The sequence below is a fragment of the Phoenix dactylifera genome, chromosome 1 (genome assembly GCF_009389715.1).
Source record: "Phoenix dactylifera cultivar Barhee BC4 chromosome 1, palm_55x_up_171113_PBpolish2nd_filt_p, whole genome shotgun sequence".
Lineage (NCBI taxonomy): Eukaryota > Viridiplantae > Streptophyta > Magnoliopsida > Arecales > Arecaceae > Phoenix > Phoenix dactylifera.
The window spans coordinates 34,264,832-34,291,707 of NC_052392.1; the positions used below are offsets into that span (position 1 = coordinate 34,264,832).

Sequence of the window (26,876 nt, forward strand, 5' to 3'; positions counted from 1 at the left end):
TGGATGAATTTCACAGGAACTAAATGCAACTTCCAAAAAGTCCTGGTGTCGCAGGCTCTCTATTGTTGCTTCAAAATAACAACTAGAAACCTACTTATATACCAAAATTTGTATGAGGGGATATGAAATTCAAATGCAAACAAATTTGAAACCATAGCTACGAATATACCAAGCGAACTTGTTCAGGGAAAACAATTAGAATAAGCTCTCTTTAGCCGTGCCAAGTCATGTAGACACATATTTAGAAAAATAAATAAGTGTTCCATTATAAGAATGCATGTTTCTAGTCCTATCTTGGTACATCTACATTTTTGGATGTATGTTCATCTGCCAGAGTGCAATTGAAACAGAATTTTTGTAAACCAATTCTAGCCTCTTCAGAAGTTCAGATAATAAAACTGACTATAACTATTAAGATCTCATTCAAATTAGATATTCACGAACTCATATCTTAGATTGCCAAACTTTCTATCTAGCTGTGTGAGTACAGTTGACATAAGTGATCGCAACCTCTGGTAAATTTACCTTACGATCGCAACAGTCTTCTTGCAAAATAAAAGGAATAGAACTCTCCTAGATTATGATGTTCATGCTCTCAAACCATGAGTCCAAGGAATTCATCCGAAAATACATGGGTAACACTTTGGAGTTTGGACTGTCAACTGTTAGCCATGAAAGAAGGCCAAGATGGCACAACCAAAAGTCTCGGACCTCATAAACTCTGAAATTTATATTAATATTTCAAAAATATAACAGCCAACTTACGGTTCCTTTGCGTATCCTAGTTCACAGATGAAAGTGACAGTTGCATACTGTAGAAGTTGGCAAACAAGAAGCAAAGGCAAGTCTTTTGATAAAAGAATTTTGCAAAATTTTCTCACTTTAAAATATATCCACTGTGTTTTGTTTTATATGTGCTTTCATTCAATCTTATAGTACACAATGTTGTAACTTGTAACAGTTGGTAATATCGATCCACAAAAAAATAATATAGCTAACCCGATTAATTGTGACAAGTATTGGCTAACAGGAGGAGAAACCAGGATAGCAATTATGTGAACACTAACTATTATAATCAGTATAGTGAAGAAAACGCTCATACTTCGTTCCATTAAGCATTTTGAACACATTCTCCCAGTTCATGACTTGTGCTGATGGAGGTCTTGTGTGAATTTTAACTTGACGACTTACTAACTTTCTCTTAGGTACTCCTAGAAATTCTTGTACATGAGATAAATCCTGCATAGAGAAAGCAGTAAAACAAGGTTAGTTAAAAAGCAACAATGAAAGAAAATCTATTGTAGGCAGGTTGTTTCTAGCTTACATTATGCTTATTGATGATATCCTCATAATATAATATTATGTGCCTTGTACTGCTGAAAAGCTGCAAGCAATCTGTGATGGTCTTCTCAACATGGCCAAGGTTGGATAACAATAGTGCAATATTGATTGTGGGTTTAAATCGTGCAAGTATCTCAGCCTGAAATGTGCAGTTAAAGCATACACCAAAAAGTTAAGCGGTTAACAAGGTGGCTGGGAAAAGATATTTCACAAAACCCATGAGAAGATGATATGTCATATAAAATACACACCATATAAGGTCCTGAATGTAGGGGGAAAAAAATAAAAGACATCACAGTACCTTGAACACAAAACTAGTCCATCTGACCGATGATGAAAGCAAATAAATGGAAAGAACTTTTTATTTAATGCTGTTTTTTTAAGTGGGAAAATGCTTACATAAATATCACAAAATAGCATTCCCAATTTAACAGTTTTTTAACGCGAAAAGCTTCCTTGTACCTATGGTTCGGTCCAGGATAAATCGTTGTTTCGATCATTCTTATTCTACAATGATGATGTACGATAAACTCGTCCCTACAGGAAAAAATAGAAAAGACACTACCAGTAGCAGATAATTAAAAGTAATGAGATAGTAAAAGGTCAAAGGATGCAAGCAATTCATTTTCTTAACAAATGGATTAACTTTACAAATTTAAAAATGCTAAATTCTTAATTAGGAAAAAGAACAATACATAAATAAAATGAAAAGAACATAAAGCATGCTTTAATTTTTTCTTGAAGTCAGAGAGGCACACAACAATGGATCACAAGAAGGATTGACTTGATGATCCTGCAAATGTCATAGGAAGTACCCACTTCTCATCGACTTTTATTTGCTAGTTCAGTGCTTCCTCGAATTTATGACTGAGGTGTAGGTCTTCCATCTTTTACTTGGTCAATGAATCAGGATCTTCTATTATCATTTAGAAATCATGAAAAAAGAACATGGAAACAATTTTAAGAATATGAAAAAAGAAATCAAAACAAGCACATGAAAACGATACAACCAGATAAAGCCAATGCTAGCAAAAATTTAAGATAAATGCGATACTTGATCCAACATAAATTTTTAAGAAAACAACTCAAGAAGGAAAAAGAAGTATTCCAGCAGTCAATAAACTACATAAATTAGTAGTTCTTTAGCATGAAAAACTTACTGAGATCATAAAGAAGACATTTCGTTGCACAAATGAATTGTCCAATAGATGATGACATATGTGTAACACAATACTGAAACATGTTCAGAAAAGAGATATTCTGCAATCTAATAATAAAGCATAACAAAAACAACTATTTGTAAGATTGTGAAGCGAAGTATAACTTTTTAAAATCAAGAAAATATTATTTTCCTAGAAAAAATTTTTTGATTTTTGAGAATTAAGTTCTTTAGGAGTTTGTTTTAAAGAGAAGGCTCAAATATGGAAATCTGTATAATGACTCGGAGAGAAAAATGTAAATTCTACTAAACAAAATTAGGTGCTAGAATTGAAATCCCGGTGGGATGGGGGCTGTCCCAGACATCTTATCCCGTTCTAGTGAGATTACGGCATGTGGAACGAGTGTGGAACCCCGAAAGGCACTTCCATCCTCTATCCCGACCATCCCACCTTCATCCCGGATGGGTCATGTACTGATATGGCCATCCTAGTCAGGACATGCCTTCAGCCCCGTTTTTTCCGACGATGCTTCAGCTCGTTGACCGGAGGGAGGAGGAACAAAAGGGAGGTTAAGCCCTACCTTTTTTTTCTGATGATGGTCGTCTTTGGCTCAGCCACCGTCGCCGGGATGGAGGGAGGAAGACAGGTTTGTGGGGCTCCTTTTCTTCTTCTGTTTTTTCATCCCTATGAGCATGAGCTCAGCCAGTCACATGTTTACATTTTTCCCTTCCCAATGAGCACGCACGCAATAGTAGATGTGGAACGGGTTGTATCTTTTGCACGAAAGGATTCTACTTTCTTCGCGTGAAAGCATCATTGAATCACCACCCACATTTGGCTTGGACAATGGGTTGCATGGAGGTGTTGTAGCTGACGAAATTTTACTCGATGAATGAACTTGGACAAAAAATTCTATAGCAAAGTGCAATAGTTTGCAAGCAGGCTATGGACAACATTTTTGGATGGTACAGCTATGTATGGAGTAATATCAAGGATGCAAGACCAAGACTGTGGCATAAGTGCTTGTGGGTGGCTGGATAGCCAAAACCTGGTGGGCTTGGATGTGCACAGCCATCTGTGGCTCGTAGACCTACAGGACATGTTGGCTTGGCAGCTTCGCTTGTCGACATACAATATTAGAGGACAGTGGATAGATAATTGCCTGGGGGTAATAGTGCTGATGCAAAGATGTTTGAGACTGAGTAATACAAGCTTAAAAGGCAAGACCTTGAAATAGTATAGAGATGCTTAGTTGCAAAGCAGTCCTAGGGACAGCAATTGAGACACAGACATGAGCATAAGTGTTGCCATTGACTCATGGGTCAAGTTTCTTACAGGCACTTGGGGATGTTGCAGGAGGTAGGTTTGACAGGGTTGCCAGGCAAGAAAAATAAAGGTGCATGCTTGGTCATGCAGATGGAATATTGCACAGTGAAGGACTTGACTGGTCCAGACTTTCAGGTTGGGTCACTACATGGGGTGTGGATAAGGAGAAAACACTCACCCCATGACACATCAGCACCAGCTTCGATAAAAACCTATACATAGGCTTTCTTTTCTTCTTCATTAACAATGTTTTATGATGTATATTTGCTAATCAACTTGGCACCTCATTAGACTAAAGATGCATTGCAAGGAACGGAGAAAAACAAAAGAAACTATATACAAGTGGTTTTAGCAAGTGCTTCTCGATAATCACTTCATATACTCCTTTGCAACAAATCGAATGATAAAGAACACATTGAGCTAACATTTTGGAGGCTTCTACACCCGGTAGGGAAAACTCCAACTATGTATAATACTTCATACATGGCCAATCCAAGCCCGAATAAAGGAGAAGGGATGCAGTCGGTTGACACCTAGCATAAAACTATTGTCACATCCTATGGACATGAAAAAAAATGATTGAAACTAAGTTTTAGTTAAGTTGACTTGAGTTACACGCAGCAAGGAAGTCAATATGATTGTATGGCTTTTCAGACAATACCTTGTGAATGCTCTGAGTGATTTCACAACCTATTTTAAAGATGGTTCAATATTCTGATCGACTATGATAGCCACCCCTCAAGATCTGAATAAGTTTTGAGTCATGAGACATGATATCTACAGCAATCCCTAAACACTCCATCCCATGGGGAGAGGCAGGTCTTTCTAAACCATGGTTTGCCAAACCAGTCTTTACTGTCTAGTACCAAAGCTTATTGTATTGTACTGGTAAGGTACTAGTATCATGCAAGGGGCAAACCAGCCTATACTAGGTAACACTGACTGGTTTCACCTAGTTTCATGTTGTATTGATCGGCACTTGCCGATTTTGGGTAATATCACGGATGGGCATGAGAAGAGGGTCTCTCAATACCGGTACAATGAACCTTGTTCTAAACTCTAAAGTTCAACATCCTAAAAGTTGCCAAAGTCCCATCAAGTCCCTTTCCATCTCTGGATCTAGAAGATGCTAATACAAATAAAGGCTCCGAAGAACAACCTATCACAAGTAGATCGCCAAGCAATGTTATGTAACTATTTGATTATTGAATTATGTTTTAGCTACCATTACCAAGAAAAGTAAATAATATTTGATAAAACAAATTCATTTAACCACCAAATCATTTGAGCAACGATATTAGATCAAGGTAAATGACTACTACCAGCACCAAATCAAAGAGTCTTCATCATGGCAAGCTTAAATAGACTATGAATATTATGTCTGTATATTTCACTAAGTTATTCATAATCCTTTTTGTGTTATTATCATAATCTATATATTACTAAAGTCCATAGCTGTGGCAAATTGTTAACACAGCCATATTTTGAATACTTAATATAGGTGAAGGTCACACTTATACCTCTACACAGTGGATTGCTTAATGTATAGGTAACAACAAAAGTTCCCCTCACATGTGTCCAAAAATTGAATTCATGAACATCGACACAGTTTCTTGATATCTTGACCATGTGAAATAAAGCATCATGCAATATTATTAATAACAATCATGACAAAATTTATCCTACTACAACTCCATGAGAACAGTGCTCACTATACCTTCTCTTTGATGATATAATAAGAGGTAGATGTCTTCTTTGTCCTTGAGCCTGTCAAATCACAGACCTTCCAAAAGTATACCCCTAATAGCAATAGTGACACAAATTGCACCATTTTAAACTAATTATTCAGCACAAAGTGCCCATCTGTGGTGGAAAGGCAAGTTGACATACAACCCAAGAATGTTGAGGTGCAGGTACAAATAGAAATGGGAAGTTCATTACTTAACTCCAGTTATACTACTTTTTTATGCAAAACACCTCAAGGACCTAAGGAAATTAATTTTGAGGAGGTTACATGTGAATATGCCTTTTCGTCCACTATTTTTCTTTTTACTAAAACGTGAGAACTTATTCATAATATATATATTTCAAGGGTTTTTATATAAAATCAGTTTTGAATGCTAAGCTATGTGCTCATATAAATTCTGAAGTTTATAATATAGTATGATATCTTTGTACATATTAGGCCATGAGAGTTTTCTTTCATGAACTATTATCTCTCAAGCTTGCAAGAACATTTAGTGTGAAGATGGTAAATTATGGGATGAAAACATAAACACAAACAGCACAACAGTATGGATCGTATAATAACATCTTGTGTGTGTTTTTGTGGGTCTGGGGGAGGGGGTGACCTCTTCCTTTGAATGGACATGTGACTTGTGAGTTCCATTTAACTGCTTTGCATGTCTGTCATAATCATTAGCTAGCACAGAGATGAGCCTACGCAGGAGATTCCTCCGGAAGAGAAATATCACAGAAACACCGTTTAAATTGAAGTAGTCAAGTATTTCTTTGGGATGTTGGAGAACTCCCTGTAATAAAAATGCAATAGATCATTAGAAAACAAATAATGTATGTATCAGATATTATGAGATAACATTTCTACATGATAATACTTAAATAAATAAAAAAACATGCATTATGCTTGGCCAACCACCCAAAACACGCTCAAGAAGTCAAAATCAAATATACAAATGAGGTTAATTTATGTAAGACGGGCATATAAAATACTTGAGCCTACAGAGTTTATTCTTCTTTTTACAACAAGTAATTCAAAGGTTTAATACAGATTGTGAAAATGAATAGGGAAATGTTCCATTCCCCAAAATAACAAGAAAAAGGTGAAAGGTCCATGAAGGCCGTTACCAAGGTGTACAATACCATACCAAACTAGATGGTACGGAGTATGGTACCATACTGATTTGGTATCGGTATGTAGTACAAAGGGTATATTGACACTCAGTACGCCAAACCGACCCCTGTACCAAACGTATCGACACAGTAACAGGATGGCACTGGTACGGGGCACGGTACCGAGATGGCGTACTTTGCCCATTAGTATTAAAATCTTAAGATCCATGATCTAGAACTTACATTCAGATCAAAAAGACCCCAAACGATCCAAAACTCAACCTTCGATCCGAATCAACTAATCATTAAACAAATCTGTATCATGGATCATAGAATCCCTTCGATCATAGAATCCCTCCCTGTGGTTCTAGTACATCACAATTCAGTACAGTATGGACCGGTACCGTACTGTACCGGTCGCTGACCAGGATGCATGTCGGTACTGCTTCTACAATCCTTGCTCTACAAGCCTTTATGCCTTTCCTATTCCTGTTGTTCCAATAGCTCTAGTGATAAAACTCTATAAAAAAACAATTCAAGATTCTCAAAAATTTTCATAACAAGTTATTTTGCAAACTTTACACCAAGATAATAAATTTCATAAATGAAGTTACAAGCAACTTTTACTGAATAACTCATGATTATTTAGAAATAGTTCATGAAATAACTGAATCATTTTTTTGAAATTTGCCTATTTATTGACATATTTCTTAAATGAGCATTCTCCATGGTTGCATAACTATAAATCCAAAATCTGTAATTATTATCAACACTCAATAACTGAGGGTTCTCTTAAAGAATGTATACAAACTATAATTTTTGTAATAAAGCAACTTATAATTTATTAAAAAAAACATACATATATATATATTATGCAAAATTGGAAATAAACTAGTTTGTTGAAGTGATATATGTTGTTAAACATCATTTTAGGTGACCTGCTTTAAAGACTAATTTATAGAACTTTGTTGGCAAAGTATTTGGGTTTTAGTAATGATTACGTATAATAGTATTCATGAAACTTTAAAATTTAAGAAGTATCTTAGTATTTGAAAGGTGAAATCATAGTCCGCCGAATCAGGCCGAACTACCTAATTCACCTCGTACTAAACCGAGCTAGGGCAGAATTGAGACAATTCAGCCCTATTTTCCGAAAACACCCCAGAATTGCTCTGAACCGAACAATTCACACTAGTTCAAACTAGTTCGCCCCCCTTCCTTTTTTAATAATAGTGAGACCTGAGAAGGCCTCTTGGGCCTTCCCGGGCCATCCTATTATTTCGGGTTCAACCCCCCCAATTTCATCAAAAACTCCGTGATTTCGACAATTGAAGGAGGATCCAACGCAAAACAAGGTAAGATAGCTCTCCCCTACCTCATTTCTTCCCTTTTTTAATATCAAAAAATGCCAAGAAAATTCCAAAATAAGGAAGATCATGCCACAATTTTCGATTTTAGCATGAATTTATGATACATTGTAGATCTATTGACGATCTAAAAAATAAGACTAAAATTTTTATTTTTTTAAATCTATAATTTTTAAAATTAAAAAATATATTTTTGGATAAAAATTTAAAAAAAATAAGATCCAAAAAATAACTGTAAAATTAGAAGCTTGTTTATGGGCATGCAAGCTACTTTCGACCTTAATTTGGTATCCATCTATTCAAGTTAAATACGATCATGTACATAGTAGTTTAAGCCCAAATTTTTGAAAAAAATAAAAAAATAAGTAACCTTTGATTCATGCCCACGGACTTAAAAAATATATGCAGCATTCATGGTAAGATAACCCTGCATGAATCGGAGCTCAAATTAATTTTCTAAAATTTTTATATTTAAAAATTATTTTTAAATTAAAATTATTAAAAATATATCATCAATATAAAAAATATAAATAATTGGTACTACGTATTACATAATTCAGAACTATTTTCTAAAATAAAAAATATTTTTTTCTGAAATTATAATATTTAAAACTATTTTTAAATTAAAAATTATTAAAAAATATAAATAACATAAAAATATAAAAATTAGTACTATGTATTTGATAAGTTAGAAGTATTTTCTAAAGTAGAAAATATACTTTTTCAGCATAACGAACTTTTACTATTTTTAAATAATTAATAAACTAATGTGCTTGATAAACCTACAAGAATTGATCCATCAAAGACTAAAAAAGACCTAGAGTGTGATATTATTTAGGACATAGGCAAATACTTATGGATCGGCACCACTGAAGGAGCAATTGGTACAATACAGAGTTCAAGGAAGGAGGAATAACCAGATTAAAGCAGCACCTAGTTGGTGGTTATACTGACGGCTCTATGTACCAAAAATACCCACAACAAGTCCAGCAGCTGATGAAAAGGCAATTTGCTAATTTCAGAACAGCAAAAAAGAGAAATGCCAAAAAGAAAGCGGAGTTGGACCATTAAGTGGCAAAACCACTTTTTTATCACTCCAAGGAGTCAGAGTAGACGCCTGCTCTAGATGACGAGGAGACACAGATCTAGACTGCCATTCAGACAAATCTAAATGATCGGTGGCAGCAGGATGAGATGGCCAATCATAGTGCTTGATTTAGGCCCTCACTACAAATCGAGCTTTGGTTCTGTGACCAAGGCAGATTTACAGTTCAGAAGCACCTTCTTAGTTAGAAAAGTCGTTCGTAGAGATAGTGGCCGTATTACATCTATGTTGAAGGCTTCTGGCAGTAGGAAGAAATCCTCCAGAGAATTCCATCAGGAGCCACCATCAATGATGTAGATCTGTATAACTTCTCCAGTAGAGATTCGAATAAGTAAAGGGTGACAGCATACTAAAGAAGGATAAGAAAAAAGATGTAGCAAGCAATTGGATCATGGTTCTACTTCAACCACATTCCAACGAAAGTAGCAAACAACACGAACTATAGGGCTGCCATTTCCTCCATATAGGCTTCTGGTTCGAATGCAGATCTTCCAGGACCGAAGGACATATATGGCGAGCTTCTTAACAACAAGAAGCTACAAAAGTAAATTGTCTTGTACCAGAAAAGGTGGCACATATATAGACTAACGATGATGTGTGATGATTGGACTGGTTCTATCAGACAGACCATCAACTTTTTGATATACTGTGATGCAAAGACTTTCTTCCAAAAGTCAGTTAATGCTTCCGATCAGGCGCACAACACCATGTACATTCTCAGAATGAGGAAGGAGATGATTGATCAAGTAGGAGCCCGCATGGATACAATTGTATATAGAAGACAGACACCTCAAGGTCACTCAGGAGGACACGATGCAGCTGCAAATAATCCCACACATAGAATAAGATCTATAGACGTATCAAATTTTGAGTCATATGCTGGATCCTATTATCTATAGCCACATGCAGCCTATGACCTATACGAATATGAATATGGTGGTTCTGAGGCATCGTCTTCCAGTAGATACTATCTAATGCAGTCTGAAGCACCTTATGGGTTGGATTTTGTGGCTAGCATGTTCGGATAGGTCTTTCTGAAGCCGTATTATCAGCCAAAAAATACCTCTCAAAACCAGAGCTTCAGTCAGAGATCAAAGATTGGTTATAACACAGAGCACGCTCTTTATAGGATGAGCGTATAGAATTACAACACCGCTTGGTTAGAAGGATTGGTTGTTGTGCCTCTGAGTATGATAATGATCAAGATATCTACAAAAGATATCGCCAGTCAACAAGATTCTAGATATTGGTACACATGTTGTACTTTAAATACATATGATTGATTATATCATTTTATATTTTGTATCTTACTAATTGATTTTAAAATATTTAATATTGCTTCTCATAGCATGCAAAACTAGGATCACTAGTTTTTTTCTTTACATTTTTAACTTGGCCTGATACTAACGCAAAAACCTGGAGGCAGCAAATCCAATGACACAAATTTACCAGATTTTTTTGCCTCTCCAAGATAGCATTGTTTCAAAGCAATGCCACATTGAGGTAGAAAAATCACTCCAAAATATCAAGAATCATCATTTAGGGTGTACCGCAGTGACAAAAATATCAAAAAAAATATCAAGAAACATCATATTACACTTAAAATCATTCAAAAAACCAAAAAAAATTGATTACTATTCATTAAAGCTTAAAAAACTAAAAAAAAATATGGCATGCTGATTCAGAACCGAAACACCATAGTGCACCATGTGTCAATATGGTACTAGTTGCCGATTGGTACAAGTCTTGGTACCGATTCAGCTAACCTTCGATAAAATTTTGACTTAGAGCCAAAATTCAAATTTGGAAAATCAACTATTTATCCTTGTGAAATTTGAAGTTTTAAGAATTAATTGAATTTGAATGGCAATTAATTCCTTATTTATATGTAATATCTTAAGTAAATTTCAATTACTTAAACTAGAGCCCCCGGCACATGCAATGCAGGTGCAAGTGCTAGTGCCTCCCTTTTTCGAAAAGGATAATAACATAGGCTTTAGAGTAGCATGCGCTAGACTCCCAGCCATGGTTCATCATACCGGCCCGAATCGGACGGTACAGGTGTATCATACCACACCGATTCTAATACATGTGCTAAATTGCTAGGCTTTCCCATTATATATAGAGTAGATAATATTACATGTAAATAAGGCTATCTATTTGTTAATACATTTCTACAGCAGTCTGTGTATTGAATACTTAGATCTTGTCAACTTAGTCTATCTATTTATTAACCTAGCACCCACTTATGCAACTAACCTAGTTATATGGCCTAAGAAAGCCGACCTACTTAGGCAACCCACTTAGTAAGTGACTTGACCTCGTGGGCACCACCTGCTTAACCAACTGTAAATAAAGGCAAGGAGGATTAGCTAAAGGAGGGGAAAGAAGGCTAGGCTTTCCCATTATATATAGAGTAGATACTATTACATGTAAATAAGGCTATCTATTTGTTAATACATTTCTACAGCAGTCTGTGTATTGAACACCTAGATCCAGCCAACTTAGTCTATCTGTTTATCAACCTAGCACCCACTTATGCAACTAACCTAGTTATATGACCTAAGGAAGCCAACCTACTTAGGCAACCCACTTAGTAAATGACTTGACCTCATGGGCACCACCTGCTTAACCAACTGTAAATAAAGGCAAGGAGGATTAGCTAAAGGAGGGGAAAGAAGAAAGGAGAGAAGAAGAAGAAGCATAAAGGGAACTTGGCTAGGTTTTTTGGGATTTCATTGGATTTAAACGATAAGTGACTTCTACATCTTAGATTTCAGCGTTGTATTTTTGAATCCTACAGCCGATCATACATTTATATTTTCCTTTTGAAAATTCTGAAACTATAGTCTTCTCAAAGCTGTCTTTTTTATGAGTACTTGTATCAATCATCATAACTTCGATTTAGACTTTATGTACTTGACCTTGAAGTTAATTTTAAGCCTAGAATAGTCTTTAGAACGTTAAATATCCCCGGCAGTTTTCGAAGATCATGGTTTCTTTTCTGGTTTCCAAAGTATATATTTATTTGGAACTTTGTGTTATTTTCAAAGTTTAAGCCACAAAATTATACCTAAAACCTAGGTTACTTTTCAAACTCTAGTATCTAGAATTCAATATCAACTTGGAAACATTTTTGAAACCCATGTGTTGTGCAAAAATTTTTGATTTATTCTTCTTTGGGAATTCGGTACTATATTAATTTGAAGCTTTGTTTTGGTTTTATTATGGAAACTACGGACTCCTATGAAATTTTGAATTGATGTTTTCAGAGTTGTTTGTATGTGTTATGACCTGAAATTCATTCTTTTTTTGAATTCCTAGATCAATTTGCTTTCATTGGAGCATATAATGTTCTGTAAGGCATTTGTGAAGTTTCACAATTGAAAATATACTAAACATGTAAGACATATGTGGACACCTAGCCAACTTGTATATTCAATCTCATTCGAATTATCAATAAGGATTTCTTCAAACCTCTTAGGTGGTATATGTGGCCTTATTCAAATTATCAATGAGGATATGTCACCCTTGGTCAAGCAATATATGAGGACCTCAATCACTTAATGTGGCCTCATCCAGTAAACTGGTAAATATTTTATGTGGCCTCGTGTGCGGCAAGAATTTTTGTGGGCTTGAGGTATAAGTGAAACTTTCTAAGGTAATACAAAACTATGTGAAACACAAGAATTTCAAAATACCAACTGTTCTTTGGCCCTTTATTTTGAACAAGTATTCAGCTTATGATTTTGTGAATTAATTGAACCCTTTTCAGTACCATATATCTTTGCTTTTGAGATTTCTCTATAACATAATTTCAGTGAATTTCCATTTGAGCTTTCCAATGATAACTTGATCATGTGTTTTGTTTTAATGTCATTTGTTTTGTAAGCGATGCTTGAACTCCTTGACCATGGTAGAAGTTTACTTGCTGATCTCTGCAGCTCGTATCATCTTTCCAAGGTAGAAGTTCACTTGATGATCTCTGTGGCTCGTATCATCTTTTACACAAAGTGATTGGTGAGAGGCATAGTAGATCTATTTAAAGAGACACTCTTGACATTTTGAAGTTCCGCTTAGATTTAGCGGTTATTGAAGTGGTGTTTGGCAATGTCTTAGTCCATGCTTAGTTGCTTGTATCTTTTAGGTTATACTATTGCATATAAAAGATTTTATTTTGGTTTGTAGGTAGATATTTATCTTCAAGTTATCGATCATAGTTCATTCTTTGTTATGCTCTTTCGATGATATGGTTTCTTAGAGAATGGTAAATATTTATATCAGCTTTTGTCACACCCCAAGATTCAAGTAGGTTCAGATTTCAGCATTTGACAATTGCTGGAAAGTTTAGTCTCCGAAAAAAAATATAGGCAAAGTCTTCAAGAAATTACCTGACAGAAATAAAACCACACTACACCTCCATGTAAAAGGTTCTGGTTTTGGACATGCATTTAAGTTCATATCAGTCATGTTTAGCATACCTTCAGGCAAGGGTTTCTAACCATGTTGGCCAAATACATTATGAATATAGAAAAGAAAATGAATCACTAATCACTAAGATAGCCAAAAGGCTTTGGATGCCACCTAGCTCCCTGCCTGCAACCTACTCTTGTTAAAAGAAGGATATGTGATTCAAATGATAGGAGAGGATTTGACTAAATTGTTACTGAGATCATTTAACAACAAACATCAATACCTTCAAAAAAACAATTAATCAAATCTGTTTCCTGGCATATCATGCAACATTTGTTAAACACAATTAAAGATGTTATACTCTAAACTCTAAAGAGCATGAAACATGGAAAGATAAGTGAAGAGTAAGATTCAGACCTGATTCAGCATCCATTTAAATCCAACTGCAGCCACACATTCATTTTTTGCAGCACTACTAAACCAGTCTAAGGCATAAACAGTATCTATTGTCCTCAGGATAGATGAGACATTATCTCGTCTTTCCCTAATAGAAAAGATCTCCCCATTTGAACTGATGTTGGGATGGCTGTTTAGCAAAGTTTCAAACCATCCACTTCCAGATCTTTGCATAGATAAAATAACAAAGAACCGGACAGGAGTGCATGAGCATTCTCCCCTGTTCAACCAGCAGCATGGATTAGAAAATGCAAACATAAAGATAATATAAAGCACGAAAACAATGGAAATAAGTACCTGTTATAAGTTTTTGGCTGTGGAAAATGCACAAAAGGGATCTCCTCAGGTGAAAGGTCATGAATTTCACAATGACTTTCTGCCTTCTCAGCTGCAAATAGTGTCGTTCTTTCTACAGTTATCTGATTCATACAGATATAGCAGATATATACACCAAATATTGTAACAAAGAGGACAAGAGCCACCCTTAGTGGAAGTGGTGACCACTTTGAAGTTTTAAACAAATTTCCATTCTGCAAGTGTGTCATTGGCAATAAGATTAAGATAGTAGAAGTAATGATGAAAACTTGCATCAGAAAACCACCAGTTAGTAGCAGTTCAACTTCATACCATGTTTTTTTGTCTCCGACCAAGGAGGAACAATTACATCATCCAGCTGCTCATCCTCTGTTTTTAGGAAATCCATCAACATCCACGATGCTCTTCTCGAAATTCATCAGCAGACTCTGTAGATGCATTATATACATGACCAAGGCTGGACTGACGTGTTATACAAGTAATAAGAATAATTTTGAGGAACAGTATACTCAAATTTAATGCTAATAATAAGTGGAGGATAGACACCCATTAAAAAAATGGTCTAAATTTTAGTCTATCAGAACCAAGTATTAGAAAACAATCGCATTTAGTTAAAGGGCAGCCTCAACTTCAGAAAGCCATACTAGATGGTTAGCAGTTCATCTTTGTACCACGTTCTTCTGGGACCAAGGAGGAATAATTATGTCACCCAGCTTCTAGTCCTCCGTTCTATAGGCAACCCATCAACTTCTATGATGCTCTTCTCAAAATTCATCAGTATAGGCTTTATAGAAGCATTGTACTGCACAACCAGGGCAGGGCTGACGCATTAGACCAGTAATGAGAATAATTTTGAGGAACAATGTATTTAAAGAATAATGTTAATAATGAGCATGGGCAAAATACTCATCAAAACAAACTTGTATCCAATTTGAGTATATCAAAACCAGGTATTAATAAATAATCACATTTTATTTGAAGGATAGCCTCAAATTTAATAATATGTACTAGTAAATAGATAACCAACACCACAATAAGTCAAGAGGAAGATGTGACTATTAACACACAAAGTATAGAAATGCAATTGATAAAATCTATATTGCAGATGATTATGTTTTTAACTAATGAGGTCCAACGACCTAAGACCTCACCCAAAAAGGCAAGACGTAAGGCATTATTTGGGTTCCCTATATAAGTACCCAAAATCTTCCTAGAGCATAATCGATGTGGGACTAAATATATGCTCTCACGAGTCCTCAAATACTCCCCTTATTTAAGGCTTGGTATCTTCACTAGGCTAAGGACCCAAATCTAATTAGAAACACCATGATCGGCCCATGGCCAGCTCCAAAAGGGTCCATACTGCAATATCTCCTAGTCCGCATGGGCCATGAGCTGGATCCATTTTGATACCATCTATAACAATCCGGGACCCACCCACAAAAACTAGCTGAATAGTATGAGTCGGGTTCCTTGACCCAGTATAAATATCCAAGATCTCTCCAGTGCATAGTTGATGTGGGACTAAACACACACTTGCACGGGTGTAAACCTATATGGTTGTTGAGAATCTAACATAAAAAGTTGAATGAATAAGTAGGGGTACTAGGTTGAGCCAGACTAAGGCCCTATTTGGCAAAACTTTTGGAGAGCCAAAAAGCACTTTCTGGTCCTCTAAAAGCATATTTTTAATGGTATAGTAATGTTCGGTAAAAAACCTGAAAGCAATTTTGGCTTTGCTAGAAAGCTGAGGGTGACAATTTTGTTGCCTGGTGTTAATTATCTGAAGAAGAAAAGGTGCAGCAAGCTAAGGCAGAATTAAAGAGAGCTACAAAGATGTGAAGGAAATGGGTTCAGCAAGCAAATCAGAAAATTGGTACAAATATAGTAGAGGATAAGATGAAAACTACCCTGCATAGAAGATTCTGACTAACGAACGACCAGAAAAGCTTAGTTGTTTGTGAAGTTTCTAATTTATAGATGCATTATGCTGCATAACCAGGCAGGGCTAATGCATTATACCAGTAATGAGAATAATTTTGAGGAACAACGTATTTAAAAAATAATGCTAATAATGAGCATAGGCAAAATACTCATCAAAACAAACTTCTATCCAATTTGAGTATATCAAAACCAAGTATTAATAAATAATGACATTTTATTTAAGAATAGCCTCAAATTTAATAATAGAAACTAGTAAATACATCAACACAATAATTCAAGAGAAAGTTGTGACTACTAACATACAAAGTATAGAAATGCAATTGATAAAAACTAAACTGTAGATGATTATATTTTTAACTAATGAAGTCCAATGGCCTAAGACATCACCCAAAAAGGCAAGACATAAGGTGTTATTTGAGTTCCTTGATCCTATATAAGTACCCAAAGTCTCTCCAATGCATAATCGATGTAGGACGAAACACATGCTCTCACGAGTCCTCAAATAATCCCCTGGTTTAAGCCTTGGCCTTTTGACTGGGCTAAGGATCTAAATCTACTTAGAAACACCATGATCGGCCCAAGGCCAGCCCCAAAAGGATCCATAATGGAGTATCCCCTAATCCACATGGGCCATGGGCCATGGCTGATGTCCACTTTGATACCATCTGTAACAACCCAAGACCTCACCCATAAAGACTAACTGAAAGGTATGAGTTGAATTCCTTGACCCTGTATAGGTAACCAAGATCTTTCCGGTGCATAATTGATACGTGACTAAACAAGCACTTACACGTGTTCTCACGTGAAGATGCTTGTGGAGAATCTATCATAGAAAGTTGAATGAAAAAGGAAGGTGGGCTCGGTTGAGCTAGACTAAGGCCCTCTTTGGCAAAGCTTTTAGAGAGCTAGAAAGCACTTTCTGGTCCTCCAAAAGTATTTTTGAATGGTATAGTAGTGTTTGGTAAAAAATTTGGAAGCTATTTTGGCTTTGCCAGAAAATTGGGAGGACAATTTTTTGCCAGGTGTTAATTATCTAAAGAAGAAAAGGTGTAGCATGCTAAGGCAGAATTAAAGAGAGTTGCAACGATGTGATAGAAATGGGTTCAGCAAGCAAATCAGAAAAGCGGTACAAATGTAATGAAAACTACCATGCAAAGAAGATTCTGACTAACGGACGACCAGAAAAACTTATTTGTGAAGTTTCACTAGCTTCATCAAGGGGGTGATAATATAAAATCTAAATAAGTCAAGGTTGTAAGACGATGATAATGAAAAATCTAAATAAATCAAGGTTGTAAAGCTGCCTAAGCAACCCTAGGCAATGGTCCCCTTAAATACGTACATAAAATGCCTACTTGATTAGACAAGCACCTAGCGTTAAAAACCCCTCAAGATTAATGAAATTAGTAAAACCATCTTTTATGATCAAATTATCAATAATATATGATTCTCAATAGGAAACATATAGAAAACACATCATATTCATAAATGGTAAGGTCAATAACTATTTAAGCTATGCAATAATGTAAACTTCAGCTTAACTACTTAAGTTTTCCTTACATAATTTTTTTATTAGATGATTTTGAGTATCTAAAGCTTTCGAACAACACAACATGATCCGGCATCGATAAAATATCTTAGAAAACCCATCACAAACTCCAAAAAGAGAACTAGTGAACAAAATAAAGTCATGTAGATAAGAAATGCATGTCCATAAAGATAGTCAAATAGATGATAAAACACAGAGAGAAACATGCAATCCAAGATTCATTTAACACACTTAAAGATAATAATACTAAATACAGTTGGAAATTTAGAGTGCTTAACAATTTTAAAAACAGGCACCTTCCTAGTACAAAGAGCAGCATTAGGCAACTAGGTGCCAACATTGGTGTTTGGGCAATTGCTCAAACTTAAGACCAAGAAAGCATCAAGCACCTAGGTAGTGTGGCCACCCTTGTGCCTAGGTGGCCAGTTGTGACAACCTAGAAATAAGTATACAGAGTTCTTTGATTATACATCCATTTGACGTTTACAAAGCTGAAGAAGTGGAATCAAAATATCGAGCAGGACTTAGAACAATGATACATTACGATGTGGCTGGTTTTAGGCACTCTATATTTGAAGAAATGAAAGAAGTAACCTCACAAAAGAGAAGCTGTGAAGGACATTTAGTATGTGTCAATCTACTCTAGAGGTTCCTAATAGCACTAGTGAGAGCAATGTGGCAACCATCTAATTTTCAAAAGACAAGTTCAAGATATGCAATGTGGAGAGCAATGCTTGACCTACCCATCAGGAGACTATTATTTTAGGGAAAGGCTAGAGCATGAGGCAAAATAAAGGCACAGCACTTGCCGCTATTCTTATCTGATGCAGCAGTCCCAAGAAACAAACGATGAAAGACAGTGATTGGCAATTGTTCCCCCTCTCGTTGTTCTTGAAAAAAATACAGTCGATGATCCAGATCGAAATGGCCCCAAATGATTCAGATATTATCCTTTGCATCGACATCAATTAAAATCATTAGAGCTAGATCTGTATTATGGACCATACAATCCCTTAAAACATTGTCCACGTACTAAAACATGAGGCAGTCCATTTTCTATAATTTATTTGAATATTTGGCTGTCCAAAAATTACTTATTTATCAGAAATAAGATAAAAACACATAAATGTAACTTATTGGGATTTTTGACTTTTAAAAAGTGAAGAGAGAAATTTTGTTATTCATGGAGTCAAAAACAAAGGCAAAAGGCCATATATTTGCAACCCTTTGCAATCTGATTTCTTTTTTCCTTCCCATATATCCTACCTAAAAGGATAATTAAATTGATATATAAATATCTTGGATCACTAGAAAATGATGTTTCTTTCTGTGGACAAGTGCCTATGATAGTGAAACCAAGGTCCGCACTTGGTGTTAGATTGCGTACTAGTAGGAGACCAATATAGTACAGTACAATACCGGTGTCAAACTATACTAAACAGTACCATACACCAGAAAAATAGAGTTTTTTATTTTTTAGTTTTCAAGATTTTAAGCTTCCTCTATTTAATTTTGAGTGGAAAATAAAATCTTATGAGTTCATTTTTGATATTTTAATGTAATATACTTTAATTTTTTTAAGTTACACATCTAAAGAATGGTGCCACTATATAATACATTTTAAATAAACTAAGTGTAACATTGAAAACATAAAATACTTATATTAAAAAATTGAAAATGCAACATACATGCATCTATTCAATTCCAAGTCAAGTAATGATGCCCCTTATATACATCTAGGTCACTTTCAAGGTTGGGCCCTAGGACTTGTTTGACCCCAGTCTTGGTATTGTGCCCATCCAAGATCTTGGTAGCCTATATATACAAAATAGCCATGCTGATACTATTACTCTATCCCGCACAGTCTCAAAAATACAAAAAGGATTCAGCAATATCTAATCCATAGTTTGACAAAGACTGGCAAGAATGATACCCATTAGAATATGAAGATTCAAATGGCATGTATCCATGCATGTATCCATATGAGTCATAACCCAGCATAGAAGGATATGATCTGGTATAGGATGATCCTAAGCAGTGGAGGGATTCCAATAGTCTGGGATTCATACTCGAACCACCACCTCATCAGCCATATTGGTATCGTATCCACCACCTCTAGGTCCCTTCCTTCTTCATGTTATGCTGTCCTCTCTAGCCCTATACCCATGGTCCCTATCCTACGTCACATACTCAAAGTAGGCCTCATCAATGAATGGAGTAAGCAAAAGCAACTGTGTACCACCCCCTTCCTGTCTACAACCTCCACCCTGACCACCAAACCCATCATCGCCTGATCGTCTTAAAGAGTCACTGTGAACTAGCTCCTCATTTACTCTCTTCAATGGTTCTTCCTTCTTTTCCCTTTTTGCTTTGTTTAAGTGGACGTCCAAAGCACCATTTTCTTACCCTTGCTCGATCAAGCTCTCTGACTCTCCTAATTGGCTCGAAGAGGTAGACTACCCTAACTGATTCCGCCTCCCTAACTGGCATGACATTAATTTTTGAAACCAAACATCTTTATTTTTTTCTATTAACTTTTTATCCAAACTATATTTTTGTTAACTAAAAATAAAATAAGCATAAAAAAATGAAAAAAGCTATATCCTTATGTAAATCTGACTAAGATCTATGACATATCATGAAATCGTGCCAAAATACAAAATTTTGGCATAATTTTTCCATATTTTTTAATTTTTACTCATTTATGGGGTGTAATAGAAAAAGAAAAAAGGAAAAGGCAATTACTTGGATTAGACCTCCTGCTCGCCCTTCTACTCTCTCTCTCTCTCTTTCTCCTCTTGCCCTAAAATGAAGGGGGGAAAGCATGTCAAACCCTTTCTCCCTCAATAATTAAGGCCCCAAACCGATAAAGGGCCCCTGTCAGGTCGAACCACTCGAAACCGAGTAGCTCCAAGCGGTTTGGTCCAGTAAAAACCCATTCGCACCGGTTTAGGCACAAACTTGTATCAAGACCAGAAACCATCCAGGTTCGTAGTTGGTATGGTACGGAACCAACCAAAGCATATGGTTCAATCCGATGCTCTATATCTTAGGTGAAACTATATTTTGTATCTGATGCCTTTACAATTTGACTCATCCATTCAATTTTAACAAATATTTCATATTTTAAAAATTTATGAACATAATTGGAAAGAATCTCTCACCCCATGATTCAGTCCATTACCCAATCCAATGTAACCTCCTTTAAAATTTATAACCCAACCTCAAACCTAATGAAATTACTTTCTTCATCATAACAAGATATGGCATTGTTTCTAGTAGTTGATTTTTGGAGTTCCTTAAACTTAGTCTTTAGTCAATTTGCTTAGAAGTGGCAATTAAAAATGGATTAAGGTAATCATGTCATATCTGCCTTCTTGATTGAGAGGAATCAATGCAAGCAAGATAAAATATAACTAAGTCATGGTGAATTCTAGGAGATTTTGGGCTGCAAGAAAGTCATTAATTGGTTGTTTTTTTTTAAGGGTTTAGAGTTGATTTTGTAAGGATTCTAAGGGGGGTTATTTATCAATGAGTTTAGATGATACAAGAGCTAAGAGTTTGAATGGCAAGTTTTCTCTTTCGTAGTGCTTCACCAAGTTTTAAGTAGTCAAGCCATACCATGTGCTACACTTTAGTCATTAGGCCCAATGAACAACCTAGCGGTGCTAATAAAGGAAAAAAGAGAGAATGGAAGGGCATCCTTGCCTCCCTCTCTCCCGTTGGACCTCCTCCTGTGCTTCCCATGCTGCCCTTCTCTTCCTCATCTATCTCAAGCGGTTGGCCTCTATTAGGGGCACTTAAAGAAACATGAAGGAGTTTAATGATTTCCTTTGAATAGAGAGTTACTTTTGTAATTCCAAGACCATTCTTACGCATTAAAATATTGTTATCCTCCTTTCTTAACTCTCCATGTTACTCTCAATCTCCTCTTTAGTCTGGTCGAAGATTAACCATTTAAGATTGTAGAGCCGATCTTTCAGTCTTTTCTTCCCATGTCCAAATTGTTTTCAGCTCTCAACCTATCTAATTCAGATCTTGGGAAAAAAAACAAAAATCAAATCTGAAATTGTTTATTATTATATTCCTAGATTGCAATCAACAACACATTCTTGGGTTGTTGATTAAGATGGTTAGCAAATTTACCTAAGGATAAGTAACTTGAATGAGTTACTGGTCACAGACAAAAAACGAGTTGACCCTTTTTATATTTTCAGAACTTCCATTTTGGTATTCTTTTAAGAGTGGGTTTTAGAATTCTATTTCAAGTAGAATTGTGTGAGAGTCTCCTACTTTAGGTATATAATGGGATGAGTAAGCCATTATGTCATTAGGACTCGATTGTTGGTTGTTTAGTGTATCTTTCTATGTAGAATATTGTGAGATTTTTGAATTTCCATTTTAGGAAAGTTTTTGAAGATTGATTAGTTAGCTACTGAGAGTCCTAACTTACATGCAAAACAAGTGCTAGAAAATTATAGAAGGGCTTGCTATGGCTGGCTCAAAATGTATTTCACATGAAATTATTGAAGGAATGAGAGATTTCTGATTGCTGCAGTTCGGTCCCTTCTAAACCTCCTTCTCCTCTATTTGTTCCTTCTCTATTCTATTGTCTCTTCCTCTTGTAATCTAATATCAATTCTTTATTTGATTTTCTTCATTAGCTTTCTCCTATGTCATATGTTTTCTTTTTGGGAAGAAATTAATCTACATGCACTGTTTGCTGGATTTCACTATAGGTGAACTACAAGCTCTCCTATCTACCCCGATAACAAATAGAACATTGTTACTCTTTCCCAACACCAAAACCTTATGGCAGGTCTATTTGAATTTTTGTCTGATTATAACAGGCAAAACAATTCCCTCTTCTGTCCTATTTCATAAAACCATTCAACAATCTAAGTATTTTTCCTAGGACATTCCACACATATTCACACCATCCCAATTGGTCCCACAACAGTGGTATGAGACTCGACAATATCAAATTCACATATGAGTATTTCATCTTAGACTATTCTAGAATAAGGTTTATAGTCAAGCGTCGGATCTTTGAAAGGGCATATGGTTTAAATATTGCACCACTAATGCTTAAGCTCAACAGCTATAAGTCACTATGTTAGCATTCCATACGTAAATACTACCCCAGATAGCAAGCATTACAAGAACATGTGAGAAACATCAGAAAGAAAATGCATGCTATATCAAGTTAAGCAAGCCTTCTTTTTTCCTCCCTAAGTTGCAATCAAATTTCAGACTTGAAAAATAAGTGCAGATCTAGTCCAAAATCTGATTGGCACCACTTTGCTCTGCAAAGTTACCACATATGTCTACCTTTCCTTTCTATATCTCTCTTCATTTTCCATTTTTATTTAAAACTCCAGTTTTGTATATCCTCTGATTTCCACTTCACATTTATATTTTATTGTTTCCTTCTATCATTTTCCTTTGTCCATTTCCCTTTTCTTCTTTTCCTTCTTCTTCCTGTTTTTGGTCCTTATCAACATCTTTTTAGTCTTTTGTTCCCTCTACTCTTCCTTTTTGCTTCTCATTTTCTTTCTCCCCTAGATCCTCTTTCTCTTCCATTTTTAGTTGTGAGGGATGAAGATTTAAACTTACGTGTGAGGAAAGCACTTGGTAAATGATGTGTTGAATTAAATCAAATAATTTAAAATTTGAAAACCAAATATTTGACTTGGTCAACGACCAAGTGGCAAGCATCCACGCAAAAGCAAGAGAGTAAACATGAAAAGATCCCCAAAGGAAGCAGGCCATGACAAGTGTCATACATCCATGCACAAGAGAAAGCATGGAAAGGCCCTCCGAAGAAGGAAGGAAGCATGGGCGGCCAAGATGCAACATGCCGCAAGATCAAAGGAGCACAAGAAGACACGTCATCAATCCGCGGAAGGAGAGAGTGCTTCTTTTGACGCGCCTGAGCCTATATAAAGGGCTCTAGGGATCATTTCAAACACGATGAAAAATTTTTCTTCTCCCTATTCCAAGAGCCTATATAAAAAGGGCTCTAAGGATCATTGGGGAGAAAAGAAATAAAAAAAAAAATTCTTCTCCTCATAATTTTTCTAAGTTTCTTTTGAGCTATCTGCAAGTGTGAACGTGCTCTTCTTTCTTCCCTGGAGACGCACTGACGGGGAAGACGTGGTTCTGTACTGGATCGTCGTATCTCTAAAAGATCTATGCCTGCAGACCCGTGCGTGGGAGGCATAAACTTTTATGAAACAACGCATCAGCGTGCTTCAATCCACAGGCCATCCTCTCTCTCTCTCTTTCTTCATTTTATTATTCTATTGTCAAGTTAATTATTTGCTAGTTTATTCTTCTTATTTACGATTTTTGAATATTAGAAATATTTAATTATTGATTTATCAATTATATTTGTGCATCTAGGCTAACATGATGATGGGCCTATATTTTGTTCCCAGACCTTTGGGTAAAGCCTATTCTGCACTCAGTGACCTTAGGTTTCTTCACATTCATTCTCAAAACAGCAGGGGGAAAAAATGCTTAAAAAATTCAAGGAGCTTGACATTAGGGAACAGAACCAAAATATTCTCTATGCATAATGGTGTTTGACCTTCAAAATCAATCTAATATTTCAAGATTCTTATACATTTCAATGATTTCTACTCGCTATCAGATTTCTATGATAATTACTAATACTAAACTAGTAAGCAATTAGCTTAACTGACATTATCCTCTCTTACATAAAAACCATAATTTCCTCTACAGGGGTAGTTTATCACATGCAAAAAAAATTTAATGCTACAGCTATACAAGATTGTTCCTTGACAATCCGAAATCTCGCCATCAAAAATTGAAATAATCGTAAAACCACAGAGACAGCGAGAAATGTAGTGTGTCCGAACTGTCATTGCATAGTAATGAGTGCCTTGATATGAACAAGGAGGCATCAGCAATGAAAACCTAACTCACATTATAAATGAACTCCAACCAAAAATTCAAGCAACTCCAGGAAGTACAATAAGTCGATGGCAAGACAAAGCAAGAATCAGGTAGAATTAGAGAAGATAGTGAAAATATCTACACTTAAACTCTCGAGATGGTAAAACTGCGGATTAATACCATTTGCGAGAAATAAATTTAAACGGGAACCAGGATTGTCAGGAAAAGAATAACAAGAGCAATACATGTCAACTCTCCTAAACAAACAGTTCAAACATTTTCCAACCAGTCATTCCAACCCCTCGTGAGCTTCGCCTAAACCTCACGAAAGAACTTCGCGAAAAAGAACAAAGACTCGATCTACATGAAAAGGGATTACCTGATCCCAATCAAACGAGCATTCACCATTATTCTAGCTTAGAAAGATACAGATCTAAGTGTGGAGTAGCAGAGAGGACAGAAGATGCCGTTGATCCAAGAGAGAACCGATTGGGAGCGGAAGGAACGACAGGGCACCAAAATCTTCACTATTTTTCTGTTTTGGTACGACCTGTTCTTAGCGTTCCCCTTGCTTTTGAAATCCAGATGAGGGGCTTCCGGAAAGGACAAGCCGTGGACTGTCTAAAAAGCTAACCCTGCCAGGCTTTTGCTGACGGCCCGATAAGGCCCGTTTAGTTCGGCTGGATAGCTTCGGAGCGGTGATATTTGGGTTCGTTTGGTTGAATCTGGGAGCGTCTCTCGATCAGGCGGCATAGTGACCGATCCGGTGCTCTTCCTGTGGTAGGAGAAATTTTTATTTTTTTACATAAATATCCTTCCAAAATTGATATTTACATGTATATCCTCATAAAACTCTATTATTGTACAAATGTCCATAATATAACGGTTGTTCTAATGGTGTTAAAAAAAATCATATTTATATTAATTAAGAATAAAATAAAATTTTAAAATTACGCTATTGTTCCTATTTTCTTCTTCTGCTATCGGAATCGTGATCTATTTGCATATCTACCCATTAAGGATATTTTAGTTATTTTGATTTGAAACCGTTAATTTTTTAACGTCATTAGATAGCATGGGTATGCATGCGAAAACAAAAATAAGAAAAATGGTAGAATGGTAAAATAAGTATTTTACGAAGGTATACGTGCAAATATTAATTTGAAAAGGTATTCATGCAAAATCCGATATTTATGAGGATATTCATGCAAAAAATTCTTTTATTTTTGTTGATTTATATGTGAAATTTTACTGTAACATATGTAGAGCCTCTTTCTAGAAAATTAATCCAATTGATTGAGGGCAAATATAAAGACAATTAAAGCAACTTAGGACGAAGTCATATTGAGATTCAATGAATTTAGATTAGGATACTTAATTCACTTATATTTGTGCGTCTGAGTGAGCCATATGGTTGCTTGTTTAACTTGAACCAATTTATGGTTCCCCCGTGACATCGTGGATTAGATAGCGGTAATCCAACATGAGATATGATTGAATTGGCAAATGACAACTCGGCACATGTTTGAGTTTGTTTGCAGGGTCAAGTCATCCGACCACAACTGAAGTTCTATAAAATTCCAGTGCAACGCGTCCAAACCTCACCCATATTACCGCAATAAAGTATTGATTCAGCTGAACATAAATTTTACTAAAATCAAGTCAATGCTCTAGATCCTGCTATAGTAAGAAGAATATTTAGGAGTTGGGTTCAGTGCAACTTTGTATACTTGGTGTTGTTCGAAGTGGGGTATGCTCTAAAAGCTATTTACATATTTAATATCAAGAGTAGGTGAGAAATCCTCGCTATATTTTATCCACACAATTATATACACCATGCGATATGTGTCACATATATTCTATGAGGATTTATCCAACTGGATAGGATTTACATAGAGGATTGGAGAGATCTTGATACTTAAAACTTGCTCACAGCTATACTTGATGTTAACATCGTACCTATAATATTGTCGAGTCAAATAGTGATGGCATGGAGCTCCTACTACGCAAAGGACAGACATTTTATTAATATCTAGATTTGTCATCACACTGAGCGGTCAACACAAACAGCCCATCTCACAAAAACACTAGAAGGGATAAATATGCAAACCATGTGCACAAGCTTGCAA

General features: G+C 35.8%; 1 protein-coding gene across 4 annotated transcripts; it reads right to left on the reverse strand.

Moving 5' to 3' along the window:
- Nucleotides 1-848: 848 nt before the first annotated feature.
- On the reverse strand, nt 849-25,349 carry LOC103720593 (nodulation protein H-like). Of its 4 annotated transcripts, none has more exons than XM_039132623.1 (8): nt 25,127-25,349; nt 15,005-15,135; nt 14,646-14,761; nt 14,316-14,548; nt 13,980-14,238; nt 6,179-6,358; nt 1,325-1,480; nt 849-1,239 (listed from the first exon to the last, which is right to left on the reverse strand). In XM_039132623.1, the coding sequence occupies exons 3-8, from the start codon at nt 14,646-14,648 to the stop codon at nt 1,063-1,065; spliced, it is 1,008 nt and encodes a 335-aa protein (XP_038988551.1). In that variant the 5' UTR covers nt 14,649-14,761; nt 15,005-15,135; nt 25,127-25,349; the 3' UTR covers nt 849-1,062. The 4 variants fall into 4 exon arrangements, with proteins under 4 accessions (XP_038988551.1, XP_038988541.1, XP_038988550.1 ...); XM_039132613.1 differs by having other exon boundaries at nt 14,978-15,135; XM_039132622.1 differs by having other exon boundaries at nt 14,963-15,135.
- Nucleotides 25,350-26,876: the final 1,527 nt, after the last annotated feature.